At 44.2% G+C, this 19,458-nt stretch overlaps 1 protein-coding gene across 1 annotated transcript; it reads left to right on the plus strand.

Annotated features, from left to right (window-relative positions):
• Nucleotides 1-15,565: 15,565 nt before the first annotated feature.
• On the plus strand, nucleotides 15,566-16,858 carry gcnt4a (glucosaminyl (N-acetyl) transferase 4a; the record flags this gene model as incomplete). Its single annotated transcript, XM_079222258.1, has 1 exon — nucleotides 15,566-16,858. The coding sequence occupies one exon, from the start codon at nucleotides 15,566-15,568 to the stop codon at nucleotides 16,856-16,858; it is 1,293 nt and encodes a 430-aa protein (XP_079078384.1).
• Between the last annotated feature and the right edge of the window lie 2,600 nt (nucleotides 16,859-19,458).

Raw genomic sequence — 19,458 nt, forward strand, 5'->3', positions numbered from 1 at the left:
AATTTACAATAGCTCCAACGTCTTTTTTTTAATTGTTTTCTTCTTCTTTTCATTTAGTTATTTAGGCTTCGACAAAAACAATTTCAGCAGACATCAAACTTTACAATATTGTGTCTATTAAGTCCATTTCATTTTTTTAATATAAATTGAGGAATAGTATAGATATTGAATAGAGGTATTTATTTATTATTTATTTAGCACAATTCAAACAATAAAATAAAAAAATAAACACAACAGAGATATATGAATATCACAGTGCAGGAAGAGGCAAAAAGCCAACTGGGCATATTTGAAGCCTCCACCTTTATATTATTTAAAATTTTACAAAATTATGAACATAAAATGAATTATGCATAAGACATTTTAAAGTTGCTCAATTTCAGCGTGAGAGTATCAGCAATAGTGTCCATTCATGGATTTAGCAGATGTATTATAAGTCAATAAGTGCTTTTACTCAACAAGTTATTTGAACAACACTTTTACATACTTTAAAAGGCTTCACTTCTTCTCCAACACAACATCGCCCTGCAGTATAGAATAGACCTCTAAGCGGAGGATCACAATGGAAACAAGCCTATTACTGTGTAGTGTAAATGTATGTGATAGTCTTAAGGTCAAGAAGTATTATGTGCATGTTTAATGATTGTCAATCAAAATCTATATATGCATATTTCAAAGCTCGGCCCATATTTAACTTTTTACTCCACCACATTCGTTCGTTTCAGATTTTATGAATGCCTACAACATGCACAATATGTGATGCATGGTTATAGATCACGGAAAAGCACCTTTCTGTATGCAGCCCTATATTTAGAATGAGTGTCCAGATATAGTAGAATGCAACAGAAATAGTCCCAATATTTTGTAGATAATATGACCACACTGCCAGGGGCCATTTTACTTTTTTTTTACTATCGATACTTTACTCAATGAAATTCCTTGGAGTCCACATTTCTTAAGACCTTGCTTGGTCCCTGAACACATCACCATGCTATCAAAACCCGGTCTGACAGGCTGAGGAACAGCTTTTTCCCCCGGAGCGGTTTACTCCATCGCTTATACTGCACAATGCTGCAGAGAAATACAAAATAAGCACACAAAACGACACTTTAATTAACAAAGCACTCATTTTGAAGCTATTGGGGAGAGGACATACCCGCAGAGAGCGCACCGAGGGGCGCATGCGCACTTTGCGCTGTGTTTTTTCGCGCGCCATCACTGCTACTCGTCAATCTCTATCACTTGGAGTCTGCCACTGAAGAAGAAGACGGACATCGATATCAAACCTTATTTCGCCAGGTAATGACAGACCTCGACACAATACCTGTTCTAAAATGAGTTAGCTTAGTCACTTTAAAGTTAAATGGGGGGGCTAACTGTAGGCTAACGTTTGGCTAACGGTAGGCTAACGGTAGGCTAACCGTTGCTTTCATGGTGGTTAGGAGGGCAAAGTAGCAGACGCTAACGTTAGCTGCTATTGAAAACATCATGTCCTTATGAGAAAATGTAGCTTCAACGGCTTTTATCACAGTTGGCGACAGCTAGCTTAACGTTAGCGAGATATTACTAAAAGTGCTTCACACCAAAAATGTCCAGTTAGCTAGCTAAGCTAACTGTTTTAGCTAAGCTAACCGTTTTAACTCAGCTAACATGGTCTGGGAGCTGTGACCTTGGACTTTACTGTGAATGTGGAGCCCCATTTGTATTGAGAGCAGATCCACATTAACAGCTCGATGCCTCTATGTGAAGCTGCACAAATGTAGTTAATGGGAAACTATATAAAAACAAAACCTCTGATACACGTAGCATTTCCTGAAGGCAGAGCTATTCCGCTGTCAGTCATTTATTTTAATTGCATTGAATTTTGGCTTACAGCAGCCTGTGTAGCTTTATTATAAGGGGCAAGTTTTGGACTGTACTTCATATCCTTAATTACTTAACTCAGACACTCCATCAACCAGGGTTTACTGTTGTCATACAGTCCAGGACAGCACCCTCCATGTTACACACACCATGCACCAAATATTTGGAAATATATATATTTAAATTATAAAGTAATCTATACAGTAAAGCAATGAAATATAACTAATATATAAAAGTAGCCCTCAAGGAAAACTAAATTATATTTACAAGGAATATGTCGTCAATAGATTAATATTACATTATGTATATTGCAGTATTCAATTACTATGAATAATGCATAGCAATACATTAATTAGTATTTTTTTTAAATGTGTTATTAAAGCATTTCAGCAGTGAACCAGCGGCTAGTGTGGGGATTTAAATATGCTCATCTGGGAGCACTAAGATAAAATAAGATAAACCTTTATTAGTCCCGCAGTGGGGAAATTGCAGGATTACAGCAGCAAGAGACACATAGTAAATACAAATAAAAAAACAAGTAATATAAATAAACAGTAAAGAATCTACAATAGCAGTATTATATATACAGACAGAATAAAAAAAGATTTATATTGCACCCACAAATGAGATCAAATACAAAGCTTTGACATGAAAATCCTCTTAGCATTGCTATTTATTTGTAATTCCTGTCTATCAGAACAGCTCTCTGTTTGGAGGGTGGAAGAATACATGCAACAGCAGTTCGTTCTTTGACCACCAGGTGGCTCTGATGCTACAGCATAGCTGCAGCTGGTGAATGCAAATGTCTTGTGAAGGTAAATTAATTGCTGCATGGACAGTTTACATGTAATGATATTGAATTTAAAGCTTCTTTCTTTTTGTGAGAGATCAGAGCGAGAGAGAGTCAAAAAGAGGCAACTTTTCTCAAGGCAGCTGCTACTCTAAATCTACATCTGAAACTAACCATGGCCCACTTCCACTCCCTCCAGTGGCTGTCCAACAGCTTAACACTTCAGTAGATGTCGTCTGTCATTTCTGAGCCGCAGACAATAATTTAACAGCAGATGATGAAGTGGTGAAAACAGAAAATACCAAGTCAAAGGCCTGTGTTAGCCACGCTAAAGCCTTAATGATCTCAGATATTAGGTCTGGTTATTAGCAAATATCCAAGATAATCATTAGTATCAATACAATTTTCCAAAAATTACGTGATCAGCATATGTTGACAATAACAGGGATTCTCAATTGTGTGGTTGCAGTCGCTCAAAAAGGCATTAATATGTCTAACAAGTAATTTGTAATTATCAAACATATTTATTTGTACAATGAATTATGATTGTATTACATTAAATCAACTCATGCGGCAATATATGTATTATTAATATGGTAAGTTGAGGGATTTTGCAGTTCTTGACATAGCAGAGGTTTTCAGTATTCACCCGTATGCAACTTTAAACAGGTCAGTAAGTATGCTCTTCCACTAACATTTATTTAAAAGATAATGGATGAATTAATACAATGTGAAACACACAAAATAAATAACTTAAACAAACCAGAGAGAGTGTGTTTATGTTTCTTTGTCCTGCTTAGCGTGTTAATAACATCAATAAGTGTGCAACGGCGACGTTAGCTCGGCTGGCGTTGCTTCTGTTGTGGTGGTGGATGAACTAGCAGAGAAGACCGACTGGACCGTCTTCCGAACTTCCAGATTGAGGGAAACCGGTCGCCTCGTTCGAGTCCAGCGAGCGCGGCGCTAACTTGGCTTCGTTGGGTTTTGGTTGGGCGGAATAGTCGTTGAGGAATCTGGAAGTACCTTCAAAGGTGTCGCTGTCTGACTGTCAGGTCTGTGTGTGTCTACTCGTCTTCCAGAGACATTCCGGAGATGACTGATCAGGAGCGCGAGAGCAACGTAAACGAGTCGCCGGAGTCAGATGTCGACTCTCTGAGCTTGTTGAGCAATTTTTCAAGCTTTCTAAGGAGGGGGGCCGACGAGGACATGGAGGATTCACAGTTTGGCAACAAGGAGCAGGTAAAAGAGGCGGCGATGGAGATAAATCCTCTCAAACCGCCTGAGTCAGGCACAACCAGCACGGCCCAGGCTGCAGCCGGCCGTGCAGATTCTACATCTCAATCAGGTAAGTTAGAAACCACTGAACCATCCATTTACAGCAGCGTGCGGCTGCCAACAGGGCATTCTGGGTAGTTTACTGTTGCAACGAGGACTTTCATTCCATTCCTCAAGCGATAAGCAAGATGTTATTATGAAGTAGTACATTTTAATAAATAAAATACTGACTTTTGTTGTAACAAGAAGTTTGTTTTAATGAGATTTTGGGAACTTATAACTAAGACGTTCAGTGATATGATGAGAGAAAGTGATGTGTTGTTTACAAGAAATGATTTTTGGCATCTGGTAATAACAAGAAAGTCACAATCACATGCGTAAAGTATGACCACCCCGTCTGATTTGACATGTCTACGCTTTTAATTTATGGCCAACACATTTTATACCCCACAACTATCACTTAAGGTTTTTAATGCATTCATTCATTCAATAACCCATACTTTTTCCCCAGGGAATCAAAGAATTGATTTAGAAATAAGATTTGCAGAAATTCACACTTCAGGTCACATGAAGTCTCTATGACAGGGCAATTTAGCTTTTGCTTTTCCTCCATCTTATTCACCAGCAGCAGCAGCAGCAAAGGTGAGGAAGATGACCCTCAACAAGAGGGATGGACGGGGAGAAACCTATCTCCATAAAGCATGCCGGAGAGGTGACCTGGCGCGAGTGAAAGCCCTGATTCAGGCCGGCATCAACGTCAACGCAGAGGACAACGCAGGTCAGACACTCGCTTGTTCTCACTCCGGTCACTGCGATGCTCTGACGTATCTGTCGCTCTTGAAGCAACGATTGACCGGCATCAGTAAATGTCGACTCTTCATGGCCAGGCTGGATGGCGCTCCACGAGGCTTCTGCTTTTGGCAACAAGGCGGTGGTGGAGGAGCTGCTGAAGGCCGGAGCGAACGTTCACGCCAGGAGCTCTGACGGCGTCACGGCGCTGCACGACGCCGTTTCCGCTGGAAACCATCAGGTGACGGAGAAACTCTGAATGGAACTTTTAAGATGACACACTTTTCCACCTGTCCACAGAGAACCAAAGTCCTTGCATCGCTTTAAGACTTGCTTTGGTAACTCAGTGGTATCGGCTCTCAAGGGTCGGTAGCTGCTAAAACATGTCAATGCGCTGTGAATGTTTACGTTATGTTGGGTTTGCTGTTTTCCACTGCAGTCTTCAGCGTGAATGAGGCACAGAATCAGCTGGAATGCGCAAGAGGACCTTTTTTGGCTTTGAATTGCCAGTTGTGACGTCGGCTGCGGCTTTGAGCCAGAACACTTTAATGACGTTAATCACTTCCTGGAATTTGTAATGAAAGAGCTGGCATTGTGTTGGATGCCTCCAGTCAACACAGGAGCATTCACACCAGAATTCATGAACTTCATAGAGTCTTTTTTAATGTATTTCTGATATATATATATATATATATATATTAGTGATCCACTTCCCTGACGTGATGTTGTGTGTGTGTGTGCTGCAGGTAGTGAAGCTCCTCGTCCAGTACGGGTCCAACACCGGCGACAAGAACAAGGCCGGCCTCAGCGCGATGGACATGGCAAAGAGGGATGACATCAGAGAGCTGCTCTCTCTCCCAGTGTCTTCTGGGGCACCCGAGCAGCCGTGTGAGGCACAGCACACACCACCAGGTGAGGCACAGCACACACCACTCCTCACGCACCACCAGGTGAGGCACAGCACACACCACTCCTCACACACCACCAGGTGAGGCACAGCACACACCACTCCTCACGCACCACCAGGTGAGGCACAGCACACACCACTCCTCACACACCACCAGGTGAGGCACAGCACACACCACTCCTCACACACCACCAGGTGAGGCACAGCACACACCACTCCTCACACACCACCAGGTGAGGCACAGCACACACCGCTCCTCACACACCACCAGGTGAGCTTCCTCACACATTCCAAACAAATGTGATCCGAGCAAGCTTTCATTTTAGCACATGGGACAGATGATACGCAGTCAATGCATTTCCCTCCTTTAGGTCATTCTCCACTGAAATACTAATGCTGCGTTCACACCAAAAGTAGATCACATGCAAAGTCAGACGTGATGGGTTGCAGAAAAGCACATTTTTCGCCGGGCGGCACGAATGACGCGGCGAGTTGAAGTTTTCCAACTCTGAGCTTTATAATTCTGCTTCCTACGAGTATCGAAATAGACTAAAAAAAGGATGTTGCGTGGAGAAAAATAAGCAAGGACATCGGACTATCTGGTAAGTTTTGATTGTATGTTTTTGATGCTAGCTATTTGTTGTACTTTTTTTTTACTATGAACCAACCATATGTGTTTCATGTCAGAGGAGTTATGCCGGAAAAAGTGGAAGAGCTTGAGGGACACATACCTCAAGGAAAAGAGAAGGGAGATGGAGAAGAAAAGTGGAAGTACTCTGTGGTCCTGTCGTTCCTCGACTCCTTTATTACTGCGGGAGACGAGTGGCAACATGGCCGGAGGGTCGAGGAAGTCAGGACCGCAGAGTACGATACAGGACCAGAAGGATCAGAGGCAGCAGCAGGGCCATCAGGTTAATCCACTAGTGAAGATGCAACATCAGTCTGGTTATAAGGAAAAGATTCATTTGGCTGAAGAAGTAACACGAGACTAAAGTGTCTGCTAAAGTCCATCTTGTAAACTAAACACAATTCAGATCATATTTCTGTTTGTAAAATATATGTTTAGTCCAGTGCTCGTGTTCATCTTCAATTGTTGAGAAGAGAAACATGATGAAAATTCAAATACGTTTCATTACTTTTTAGTTTTTACAGTGTTTTAAGCCTTTATAACATATAATAATGACAAATACTTGCCAGATTTTGAAAGTAAAAGTTCTTCTGAAAAAAGGAGCAACATCATTTTGCCAAAAGGGAATTGTTTGACATATTTATTGATAAATAAGACAAAAAGGACCAGGCGGACTGTCATCATTACAGATGTAAAAGGGTTAAAGGACAAAAAATTTGATCGTATTTGCAGAAAAATAACTGTAATTACAGTGGAACCTTTGGGTTATAGCATTGTTAATATTCTTTTGGTATGACTATAATTTATGCATTCATGGTATGTATTTCACTATGACAAGCTGTTGTAGTGATGGTGTTTCCATTTCATACAGGAAGAAGAAGGGCCCACAAACGGTCCCTCAGGAGGGAGGTGGAGAGGGAGGTAGAGAGGGAGGTAGAGGAGCTGCTTCTCATCGCCCTGAGTAGAAGTTCCTCTCCTCCATCGGAGGACGAACTGTTTTTAAAAAGCCTGGTTCCTTCCCTGGAGAGATTGCCACCCTGGCAGAAAGAATTTGTGAAATTTCAGATACATGAATTGATCTATAAAGCCAGCACTGCGGGGCTGAATTTGGAACATTCGGAATAAATCTCTGGGGGACAATCTCTCCAGGGAACGAACCAGTGTTTCTGTTTCTGTTGATTTGTTACTATTGTTATTGTTCTTTTTATTCATTGTTGTGTTCAAATAAATGCACTTTGTTTAATGTTACTTATTCCATGTTCTTTATTTCATTTACAAGAAAACTCTTAACAAACAAAGGAAGGTTTCTTTACTAGTAATGTGGCTCTTAACAGTTATGCAGGACACATGTAGCCTTCACACGCCTGAGAAAACATTACATGTTATGTTATTAATCATACTGTAGGTGCTAATAGTAGTAGTTTGTATTGATATGGCTTCACAGATGCTGTCATGAATAATAAACATAAAAGCTGGTGAGTTTACATAAGTTATATAGTAATGTAGATATTATGTGTATTATTCGCAACGCTTCTGGTTCTAAAACATCACTGGTTTCCTCTTGAAGCACAGCGGAAACGGGGTTTTGCTCACGACCCGACAAATACGAGCAGCCGACCAACAGGAACATCCGTATTCTGGAAAACAAAACGTTTCTTTTGCTAACGTTGGCCGAGGAGCTTAAGAAGTGTCCGAAATGCATTTCAACCTTTTGAGCCTGCGTTTGATACTGGAAACCTAGCTGGTCAGTGGAGAACTTCTCATATATATATATATATATATATATATATATATATATATATATATATATATATATATTCGTATACATGAGGCGCATGTTTTCTTACTTTCAGAGTTGAAACTATTTTAAGTTGATGATCTAAGTACAGAATGGGACTTTTGGCCACAAGTTGACCCGAACTGCTTACATTTATGGCATAAATCTATTGCGTAACTTGCGTTGGACCTCCTGGTTATTTTCAGCCACTTGAGGACTTTGACTTTCTCAGGGTGGTGATTTCAGCTGAGCTCTTAATTCTAGGACTCTTTCAGGAGACGCGTCTCCAGCGGTCCAATGGCTGAGCCGTGACGACCCAGTGAAGACCCGGTGCAGAGACCCGGGTGAGCGAGCCGGAGCCAGACAGCCCGGTGTCGTCCAGCCGGGCGGGAACGACCCCACCGAACATGACGTGAGAGCTCTTTGCACTTTGAATGCCTTTTGACTCGAGCCTCAGACGTTTATGGCACACGTTCAAATCATTCGACGCCTCCCTTTCTCTCTCTCAGCGTCCATCAGATGACTTAACGGTGGTTCTGGAGGAGGTGAGGAGGAAGCAAGCGGAAATATCGGTGTGGTCTCTGAAAAGTCAGGAGGACGCAGGTAGAGCGACGCCTCATTTACATATTTATGTTTGAAGTGCACACAAAGAGAGGCAGACAAAAGGACCAGAGCACATCCAGCTGGTACCGACGCAAATGAGATGAGGTGCAAGTAGAGGACGAGGAAAGATGCTGCACTGGTTCTGTTTTCAGGCCGATATCACGGCGCTCTGAGAGAGATCAACCCGGTTCTGTTCGAGGCGCTGAACAAACAGCAACAGGAGAAGGACGATCTGGCCCGAAGATGCTGGTCAGTGATGACAAAATGATCACATTTATAGATGATGCTGATGACACACCTTATTTATAGAGCACTATTTCAGCATCAGGGTTCAGACGGTCATGGAGAAACCTGGAGAAGTCATGTAAACGTGTTATATTCATGTGTTCATGGCGTTCATTTACGCTGAGTTTGAAATAATGAATATACTTTTTAAAAGAAAGACGCTCAAAATATAAACAGGCTCATTCTCATTGTTAGTTTAAATACTACATCTTCTCACTTTTTCATGTTTACACCCAGATTTCACTAAATGTTTGGTCATGTAAATTTGGTTTAAAGTCATGGAAATCAATTGGTCACAATGTGTATGAACCATGTGAATGACATATATATAACGTAGATAGAACAAGATTTTTATTTATAAGATATCTTTATGTATAAGATATACCTAAGTTGTTATTATTATTATTATTAGTGGAAAGTAAGTAAGGAAAACCAGGTCCAGGCTGAAAAATGTGGAAGTTAGTTACCGTTTAAGGAATTTTCTTGAACTGCGTGTTAAAACATTTATTTTTAATGATTTTAAGACTTTGCAATTCATATTTTGTAACCGTATTTTTGGACATCATTCCTATTGATTATGATCAAAATCTGAAAGACATAATGGATATCTGAGGGCAGCTTTGAGTGGACTGACAGAATTCAAACAAGTCCACAATTAATACTTTACATACGTTTACATTATGGTATTAAACCGGGGAGTTATTCATTAGACTAATTAAATTCATTATTCATTCATAAATTCTTTGTAATTCAATACCAGATCAATGCAAATGGAGAGTGACATTTTTAGAATATTGAAATTGGACTGATAAAAAAAAAAAAACGGAACTGTTGTGCAGCCTAAAGTTCTGTGAGAAGACTTGACCAGCCTTCCCGTCCGTTTTGTTTCTCCCTGCAGGAGCATGCCCGTCCACTTCCGGCGGCCCTTGTTGAGAAGTCGCCTCGTGGCCCTCGCCGCGCGCCAGGAGACCATGTTGGAGATCCTGCGGAAGCAGACGGGTTTGTTGGAGCGGTTCGTCGCCGCGAAGGCCGCGCTGTCCGCTCGGCCTCCCGGCCGCCGGGCGAGGCCGCAGACGGCCAAGAAACCCCGAAACACTCGGGCGGCTGCTGGCTTTCCTGTGCGGAGCAGCGCCGCACGAGCAGAAAATACTCGGCGACGCTTCAACTTTCAGACGAAAGGAAATGCGCTGATAGAGACGCACGACGACGACAACGGCGCGCGTCTCTGTCAGCTCGTCCAGAGCGGCGTCCTGAAGGCTGGAAGCAACCTGCAGCTGCTGCTGAAGGTGAGGAACAGCTTGTTCTCTTTGCAGGGTTCTGACGGCCATGGAACACCCAGATTTCACTAAATGTTTGTCATAGAAATTTGGTTTAAAGTCATGAAAACGTCATGAAACCCTTTGGTCAAATGTGTATGAACCCTGTCTTTAGAGCGGTCTCCAAACAACCTCAACTAATTCAACAGAATGTCTTCCTTGATGACAGGAAACATTACATTAGGCATAAGGAATGTCTATTCCTACGGTTGTTACATTTTAAACTCAGCATATCTGTGATCGATTGATTGTCTCCACTATATATTTACATCAAAAAAAGATTGTTTGCTGCGATATCAATGCTCTGAATGTTGAATTCAGCACCTTTAACGTAGTTATAGACAACATCTATTACTTTTGGAACATTAACCAAAGACATTTGACTATGACATGACTTGTGAGGTCCTGTGAGCGAGGGCCAGTTCTGACCGATAAGAAAACACCACGTCACCCAACATGGCCACCGCATCACCGCATGTGTGTGTTAAGGCATTAAGCTATTGTATTTCTTTCTTCTTCTGCAGGATCAGAGGCACCAGGCTCACGTGACGGCCGACGGCTCGATAAAGGACGCCAAAGGCAAGAGCCACCGGGCTCCCGAGCGCTGGGTGGAGTGCATCCTGGGGAACAACATCCCCGTCAGCTCCACGTACGCCTGGGACAAGGTGAGCAGGGCTCTGACGTCATGGAAAAGTCATGGAGTTTTAAAATGGTTATTTCCAGGCCTGGAAAAGTCCTTGAAAAAAATAAAATCCCAAAAGTTTTGTAAAAGTCATGTAAATGTGTTACATTCATGTGTTCATGTCGTTCATTTACGCTGAGTTTGAAATAATGAATATGCTTTTAAAAGAAAGACTCAGAATATAAGCAGGCATCTATACAGGCATCTATATAAATGTTTATTCTTTTAATCAAACTATTGTCTCATTCATTTGAGTCATTTAAGGTTTACTGTATGCTTTGTCTTCTCATTGTTAGTTTAAATCAGGGGTCTCAAGCCAATTGCGGCCCGCAAGCCGATATTTTGTGGCCCGCTACTTGACATCAAAGTTTAGTGTTGTTGTAATATTAATGTTTCATGTGCACACACCCCATGAAGCTTGATCCGTAGTTCGAAGTCATTTCTCAGTCCCGAGTCTGTTGCAAATGGAACTTATTGACTTGCAGCAGAGATCTAAAAGCTAAATTCAGAGGCACAAGGAAAACCAGACATGACTGGACCATTTATGAGAGAATTGCCTCCATCCTTCCCTGAGCTGACAAAAGTGATCAAACCGTTCTCCACTATGAACTTTAATAAATGCAAGTACAGGTAGTGATGCCCATCGTGAAGCTGTACTCAGGGTTTCAATGTGACCTGGATCAGGGTCAATGTGACCTGGATCAGGGTCAATGTGACCTGGATCAGGGTCACTGTGACCTGGATCAGGGTCACTGTGACCTGGATCAGGGTTTCACTGTGACCTGGATCAGGGTCAATGTGACCTGGATCAGGGTCAATGTGACCTGGATCAGGGTCAATGTGACCTGGATCAGGGTCAATGTGACTAAGTTGTGTGAGCAGAAGCGCTGCCAGGTGTCTGGCAAGAAATAGAATAAAGTACAAATGTAATGCATTTGTTGGTTCGTTGCAGTTTCAATAAGTTATTTAAAAAATATATATATATATTCGCACTGTTAAAAACTATTATAAAAATGTAGTGAAACTGCTGGTTGCCTTTGTTTTGACGAAAATGTTATGAATGTAAAAAAAAGAATCACGCTTTCTGTGTGGCCCTTCGATGAGATCACTATACCAGCGGTGGCCCCAAGCCAAATTGAGTTTGAGACCCCTGGTTTAGATACTACATTTACTCAATTTTTCATGTTTACACCCAGATTTCACAACATGTTTGGTCATGGAAATTTGGTTAAAAGTCATGGAAAGTCATGGAAACCCATTGGTCACAATGTGTATGAACCCTGTTTCTCACAATCATATTAAGAAAAATGTTCCACATAAATCCATGAGAGTCCGTTGATGTTCCCACAGGAAACTATTTCAGTTCAGCACCTCTCTCGGGACAGAAAAGAGACTTTTACCCCCCCGCCCACAGACGCTGGCACAGAGACGACATGCATACCTCACACCGGGTCTCCAGCCGACCACCAGCGCCCGATTCCTCCTCTGCGTCTGCACTGTTTCCGCCATTAATGATTGAGGATTAAAACACAGGAATGAGCCACGCTCCACGTATTTTGTTAATTAAAAGCAGACAAATGTGAAACTGTTCTTTCATCAGCAGGAAGTTAACTTGACTAAGTGAACCAAAAGACATTCAGGTAGTGAGAATAAAGCTAAATTCACAATGCAGCAAATAATTTGGGGCTTTAACAGCTTCCTTTTTTAAATATTTCAGCTTTTATGAGGCAGGAAATGTGTTGGTCGTAGTTTGGGCTCGACAGCTTCCCTTCTGTGTCGTTTCCGCTCTTCCTTCCTAAACGGTCAAAGTGGATCAAGGTTCTCGTGGCGTCTGTTTCCTGCCTGCAAGACACAACGTTGGGCTGTAAATTATTCAGTGCTCACCGTCGAGCTGTGCACCAACACACACACACACACACACACACACACACACACACACACACACACACACATACACTCCTCTTCCTCTTCCATCTCATTGTGAAAATGAACCATACGGCCTGTTGAGTGGCTCCATGAACCAGAGTGCTGCTGAAAGACATCCGATAGGCCGACGGGGGGGTGGTCACCCGATCCCACCCGCTCCCACCCGGGGCACCGAGACACACTTTTTAATAAGTCATATACGCACATGTCATATTTCTGATGAACTCCGTCTGTTTGCCTCAGGTGACGTTCGGCGACAAGCCTCTGTCTCACTACTTGCCGAGCGCCGCCGGCGAAGAAGAAGACGCACTGCGGACACGGCCCAAAGTGGATGATGCCCGGCCCGGCGCAGCCAGGTCTTTAGCGGAGCTGACCCCAGGTCTGTTGTTCCCGTCTACATGATGTAACTTCCTATGACATTTCCTTCAGCGCAGTAAAGAGGGCAGGCAGGCAGGCGGCCACTGAAGCCCGTTTGTTTGTGTTTGTTTTCAGTTTAATAATTAATCACCTGCCTCGTACATCTCACGCCTGGAGCCCCGTTTCAAAACCGCCTCATTAAAGGGACACTGTGACAGCTATTGCATATAATATTCATAACTATGTGCTAATCCAGTGGTTCTCAACCTTTTTATCAGTGATGTACCCTCTGTAAAATACTTATATTTGATTGAATATGTATTAATCAACTATTTTTCATTTTTGAATGGATGTTTCCATAGCTTCGTAAAAAAGACGTAGCAGGGTCGTGGAAAACCTGGAAATGTCATGGCAATCCATTGGTCAGAATGTGTATGAACCCTGCCGTAGGGAGCCGCCATCTTGTTTCTGCCGCCTCGCCACAAACCACGAGAAGCTAAAACTCAACGCACTGTGCCTTTAAAAAATACACCGTAGATTATTAGTATTATTTCTCTATTTTAAAGGAACTTCATATGTAAAAATAAATGTGTTTCTCTGCAGAGGCCACCATGAGGCGTCTGATGGGAATCAAGGTCATCCATCTGGTGGACGACGAGGAGATGCTGCCCAACGCCATCATGGACCGCTACTGGGACGCCATCTTGAAGAAAGACTTTTCAGAGCCCGACGACTGGGATAATCTATCGTAACTGTTCTGTCCACAGACGACTGATTTCACTCACTCGCTCATTTTCATCAGTTCACTCCTGCAGGGTGAGCGCACCCTTTAAGTGTTCCCGTCCCATGTGACTCTGGTTTGTAGTTTTTATGTTCAACGTGAAGGGAGGTTGTAGTTTCACACCTCAGCCATAAAGTCTGTGCAGACATTTTTAAAATGTGATATTTTTTTAAAATGTTGTGTGAAACCAAAACAATAAAGATCACCCTGTTTTGTAAAGGTGTCTAGTTTGGTGTGTGGACCCTGAACACAACATTGTGAGGTTGAATCCCCTTGTCTCCAGACTCACGTGGACCCTGAACACCACATTGTGAGGTTGTGTGTGTGTGTGTGTGTGTGTGTGTGTGTGTGTGTGTGTGTGTGTGTGTGTGTGTGTGTGTGTGTGTGTGTGTGTGTGTGTGTGTGTGTTGACTCAGCAGAGACAATATTGAGTGAAAAAAGTTGATCTACAGGGAAAACCAATATTTGACTCCTTCCTCTTCCTCCAACCCCTCTGGCACTCCTCCTCTTCTTCCTCCAACCCCTCTGGCACTCCTCCTCCTCTTCTTCCTCTTCTTCCTCCAACCCCTCTGGCACTCCTCCTCTTCCTCCTCCTCCAGTCTCGGCCACAGCAGACTGAAGGGAGGGAGGAAGGATCTCGGCACTTTCTCTCTCTCTCGCCCTCTGCGCGTGTGACAAGTCGTCCGCTCCCTTGCGCCGGTTAATCGATAAAGGTGACGTCACCGGACCGGGAGGTTGCGGGGTTCGTACCTGTGACTGCGCCTCATCATGTGAGTCCTGCCGGAGACGAGGCGCGGGTTGTCCGGTGCGTAACGCGCACCGCCCGGTGCCGCTGCTCCCCGGTAACGTGTCCGTGTGTGTTTATTTACCCGCACACTAACGGGGGTTTGTTGTTGTTGTTGTTGTTGTTGTTGTTTTTATTACAGGTCCTCGTGCGGAGCTGCGGGAGAAGTGGCGCGAGAGCCGCTCCAACGACAACTTTAGAGAGCAAGGTGAGCAGAGGCTGCTTCCTTCTGCAGAGGCAGATGTATACTTTATTTACCCCCGAGGGGAAACTCGTGTGTCACCGTAGCAAACAACTTACATAAGACACACAAAACATGTAAGAAAATGTAAAAAAAAAATCAGAAATGCAAAATACTCAATACATACAGTAAAGCGTAATAATTTAGGAAATGAAACAATAAAGAAAGTGCATAAATGCCAAGTATGTGCAGCTCAACATGTCGTGATACATGATCGGGGTTTGAAGAATACGTGTCCGATGTGGAGCTGTTCATAAAGTAGATTATTAATGGAGGAATACATTTCCATTCATAAATTATTTTTCTCCCTAATAAGATAACTGCTCAAAGAATGTCAAACAAAACAAATTGTAAAGATAACCGAACGTTTATCACAGCAACACAATAATAAATAATCTCTATTTATTTATTATATTGTGGTTATATAAGATAGAACAAGGCACATACAAAAAAATAAGTACATAAAGGCATTTCAAATTTTGTAGTCGAATGCTCCCACATTCCAGTGAGAGAAAGAAAAGAAAATGTCTCATTTAATTTGTGGACCCCTTTGCTTCCAGAATGAAAATACGATGTCCCCACTGCTACACACATAGAGTGAGACACAGGTGCTTCCTGTTTTCTCTGTCTCTGCTGGCGGTCTGTCTGCTCAAGCTGGTCCACGTCACGGTGACGGTGAGGGACGGCGTCTTCATCGAGCCCTACGGCGTCTTGGCCGGCCTCTCCGGAAGCCTGGAGCTCGGGTACGACGTCAACTGCACCGCCGTCTACGAGCTGGACCCCGTGGAGATCGGCAAGACTCTCGCCATCAAGCGGAAGGTGGTCGTCGACGTGGACGACGACAGCACGGTGGCCTTGACCTCGGACTGCCGGGCATTCGTCCGAGCGAGGGGCTACGACGGCGTCCCGGTGTCGGAGGCGGAGCGGGCCTTCCCGTTGGCTTACTCCCTGGTGGTGCACAAGAACGCGCCCATGGTGGAGCGCATCCTCCGCGCCACCTACGCGCCCCACAACGTCTACTGCATCCACTACGATCAGAAGTCCTCTCCGGCGTTCATAAAGGCCGTTCGGAACCTGGCCCGGTGCGTTCCCAATGTGTTCGTTGCCTCGAAATTGGAGGCGGTGGAGTACGCGCACATCAGCAGGCTGAACGCCGACCTGAACTGCCTCTCCGACCTGCGGAGGTCAGAGGTCAAGTGGAGGTACGTCATCAACCTGTGCGGCCAGGACTTCCCGCTCAAGGCCAACCACGAACTGGTGGCGGAGCTGAAGCGGCTGAACGGCAGCAACATGCTGGAGTCCAGCCGGCCCAGCAAGCTGAAGAGGCAGCGCTTCGGCTTCCGGCACGAGCTGAAGAACGTGCCGTTCGAGTACCGCCGCATCCCCGTCAAGACCGCGGCGCTCAAAGACGCCCCGCCGCACGGCATCGAGATGTTCATCGGGAGCGCGTACTTCGTCCTGTCGCGCGATTTCGTCGACCACATCAGCGGCAGCCCGGCGGCGAAGGACTTTCTGGCGTGGTCCGCCGACACGTACTCGCCGGACGAACACTTCTGGGCCACCCTCGTCAGGGTCCCCGGGGTGCCCGGGCACATCCCCAGGTCGGAGGCCGACGTCACCGATCTGAAGAGCAAGACGCGGCTCGTCAAGTGGAACTACTTGGAGGGGAACCTGTACCCGGCCTGCACGGGCGCACACATGCGGAGCGTCTGCATCTACGGAGCGGCCGAGCTCCGCTGGCTCCTCAACTACGGCCACTGGTTCGCCAACAAGTTCGACCCCAAAGTGGACCCGGTCCTGATCCAGTGTTTGGAGGAGAAGCTGATGGAGAAACGAAAGTACGCGCTGACATGATGCTGAGAAGGGAAGAGGGGAGAAGGAGAGAGGGGTTCCCGTATTTATTAGGTGCAAACATCAAAGAGCATCAACACAATGGTTGTACTGAAGCAGACTTGTTGAGTGTTTTCATTTCACCTCAACGACCTAACATTACGTAAGAAGGTTCGCTAAGGGCTGTTGCTATTCCCGGGTAACGTTGTTGTGTTATTAATGGATCTCTGTTTGACCTTCATAGTTCTGCCGCTAGCAACACGTTCTCTAATCCAGTGATTTTCAACCTTTTTTGAGCCGCGGCACATTTTCTGCAATAAAAAAATCTCGCGGCGCACCAACAACCAAAAAAGCTACAAAATGTCACATTGTAGCATAACACAGCATATATGGAAGGTAATTATTGCGCTACCTACTGGCATGGAAGAGTATTTCATTACTCGGCCAGCCACTATATCGCAGGCTCAGATGCTCAACAATGCAAAAGTATTTGCGGCAACTAAATAATATTTGTTTGGACCGATTAAGTGAAATTGGACATTTTCTCACGAAAATCACTGCAATCGATTATTTGACAATTTTACTGATTAGTCTATTCATTTAAATTACTTATTTTCCTCTATAAAAAAAAATCTAATTGATCAGTTCATTTTATTTTGACAAGCTGTATGTAGGCTGTCTGTGTAAAATGCAGAAAAAACTGCCCCTGAAATAAAAACATATGTTGTAATATTGTCAAAATATGCTCCCCATATTCTGACAGGACTCTGACCGATAGACTCGATAGCATTTTTCAACAAGGCAGCATAGATCGCCGTATCACGCCGGCTCCAGCCAGTAGCATCCGCCTCCGCGTCGCATCTTCGCACGGATCGCCCCCTGCTGGCGGTCATAGAGCCGGCGGAAAAATCGCAGCGCTTTGTAGATTTTCAACACGGTTGTCTACGGCTGCAGATGACGTCATGGCTTTATGATGGCCTAAACCCGACCAATCGTTTCACAGCGTCAGTCACGCGAGGCCGATGTGTGAGGTATTCGTGGTCCAGAAACGTTGATATTCAACGCATCCCGTGGTTTGCAGAAAATCAGTAATATAGAGCATTTTTCCTGAGGACTGGGCTGGTATTTTTTTTATTTCGTTATCCTCTACTACCTATTTCATTGGGAAATACCTCTGATTGCTTCTAATTACTTTAGATTCCTCAAGCCGTGCATTGCTTTAGTCCACCTGACGCCATACGGAGATAATCCGACTGATTTAACTTCTACTCAAATGGTACATTTGGCTAAAATTGAATATTAACATTGATTGCTGGACTTTTAATGAACTCTCTTTACTATGTGATACTGCTACGGGATTCAAATAGTTTAATCAGCAAAGAAAAAAGTGCCTTCCTAAAAGCGAGCTGCTACTTGACATCACAGACTGCTCTTCTATGGAGAGCAGCAAATACCAAAGACTCATGCTGTGCTCATGTATTCTGCTAAATGAAATGCTCCACCATGTTCTCGTTGTTTTAGCAACTGATGTAAAAAAAAAAAAATTGGGATTGATATTGAAAAGCTTGTGATTTCTGACGGTTTATGTGTTCTTGAATAAAAAGTATGGTGCTTCTTACGGGCGGTTGGGTCTCTGGTGACGTCTTTAAAGGTGCTTCATACGGGATTCAGAGCATCAACATGTAAAGATGTAGTGGAGTCATGTCTACCTGCCCCACTGGCATTGTTTCGGCATAAAGATAAAAACGCAGCTGATCTAATGGGGCTCGTTTAACGGCTCCTCTTCGCTCTATAGATGTACGTCCTGCTGTTCCTCAGACTGATGCTGTGCTTCTCTTCCTAAGTGCATCTAACTGGAGAGAGTGGCGCTTTAACTTGGCCGGCTCCGCACTTGGCTCCTAAAATACTGATGACTAAACAGGGCTGACGCGCACAGACGTTCAATGAAAAGTAAATTAAATGAGCGCGGGGCCGACCGTGACTCAGGACCGCCCGAAAAGCACCGACTCCCATTCCTCAGTCTGGCAGAATACCGTAAACACAGAAGCAGCCGGAGAACAGGGAGGACAGACAGAGCGGCCTCTTGTTCCTCTTCACTGCGATCACAGAGATGGAGGCCGTGATTCCAGGGCGGGGTTCAAGCTTTGCATAACTTGTGTTCAAATTCTCAGCCAGGTGAACGGCTCCTTTTGAGATTCCTCTCATCTCAATTCTAGTTTTTTTGAGCGTTCCACATCTAAAAGTGGATCGGCTCGTTGTTTATTCGACGGCAATGCGGCACAAAGGTCGAGGGGCTGCGGCGTGGTAACGGCAGCAGGTGGCGGTTGCGTAGCAGCAGCAGCAGCTCATGTTTCCGGGGAGGTAAACACTTCAGGTCTTTAATGCGCCCGTCATCTTTCACAGGAGGATTTTAAAGGACACAATGGAGGACGTGTCAAAAAAAAAAATCCTCAGCTCACTCGATTCTGATGGAAATGCACACACACTTTTTTTTTTTACCTTCAAAAAGGGCGGCATTCAGCATTCATGACCCGAGTTCGTTCTCTCCTTCCGTCCTCTTCTTCTCAGGAGCTGTCAACTACATTTCCATTTAACATCTCAGTAGATTTTGCGGTTTTCCGTCC

The sequence above is a fragment of the Taurulus bubalis genome, assembly GCF_910589615.1.
Source record: "Taurulus bubalis genome assembly, chromosome: 8".
NCBI lineage: Eukaryota > Metazoa > Chordata > Actinopteri > Perciformes > Cottidae > Taurulus > Taurulus bubalis.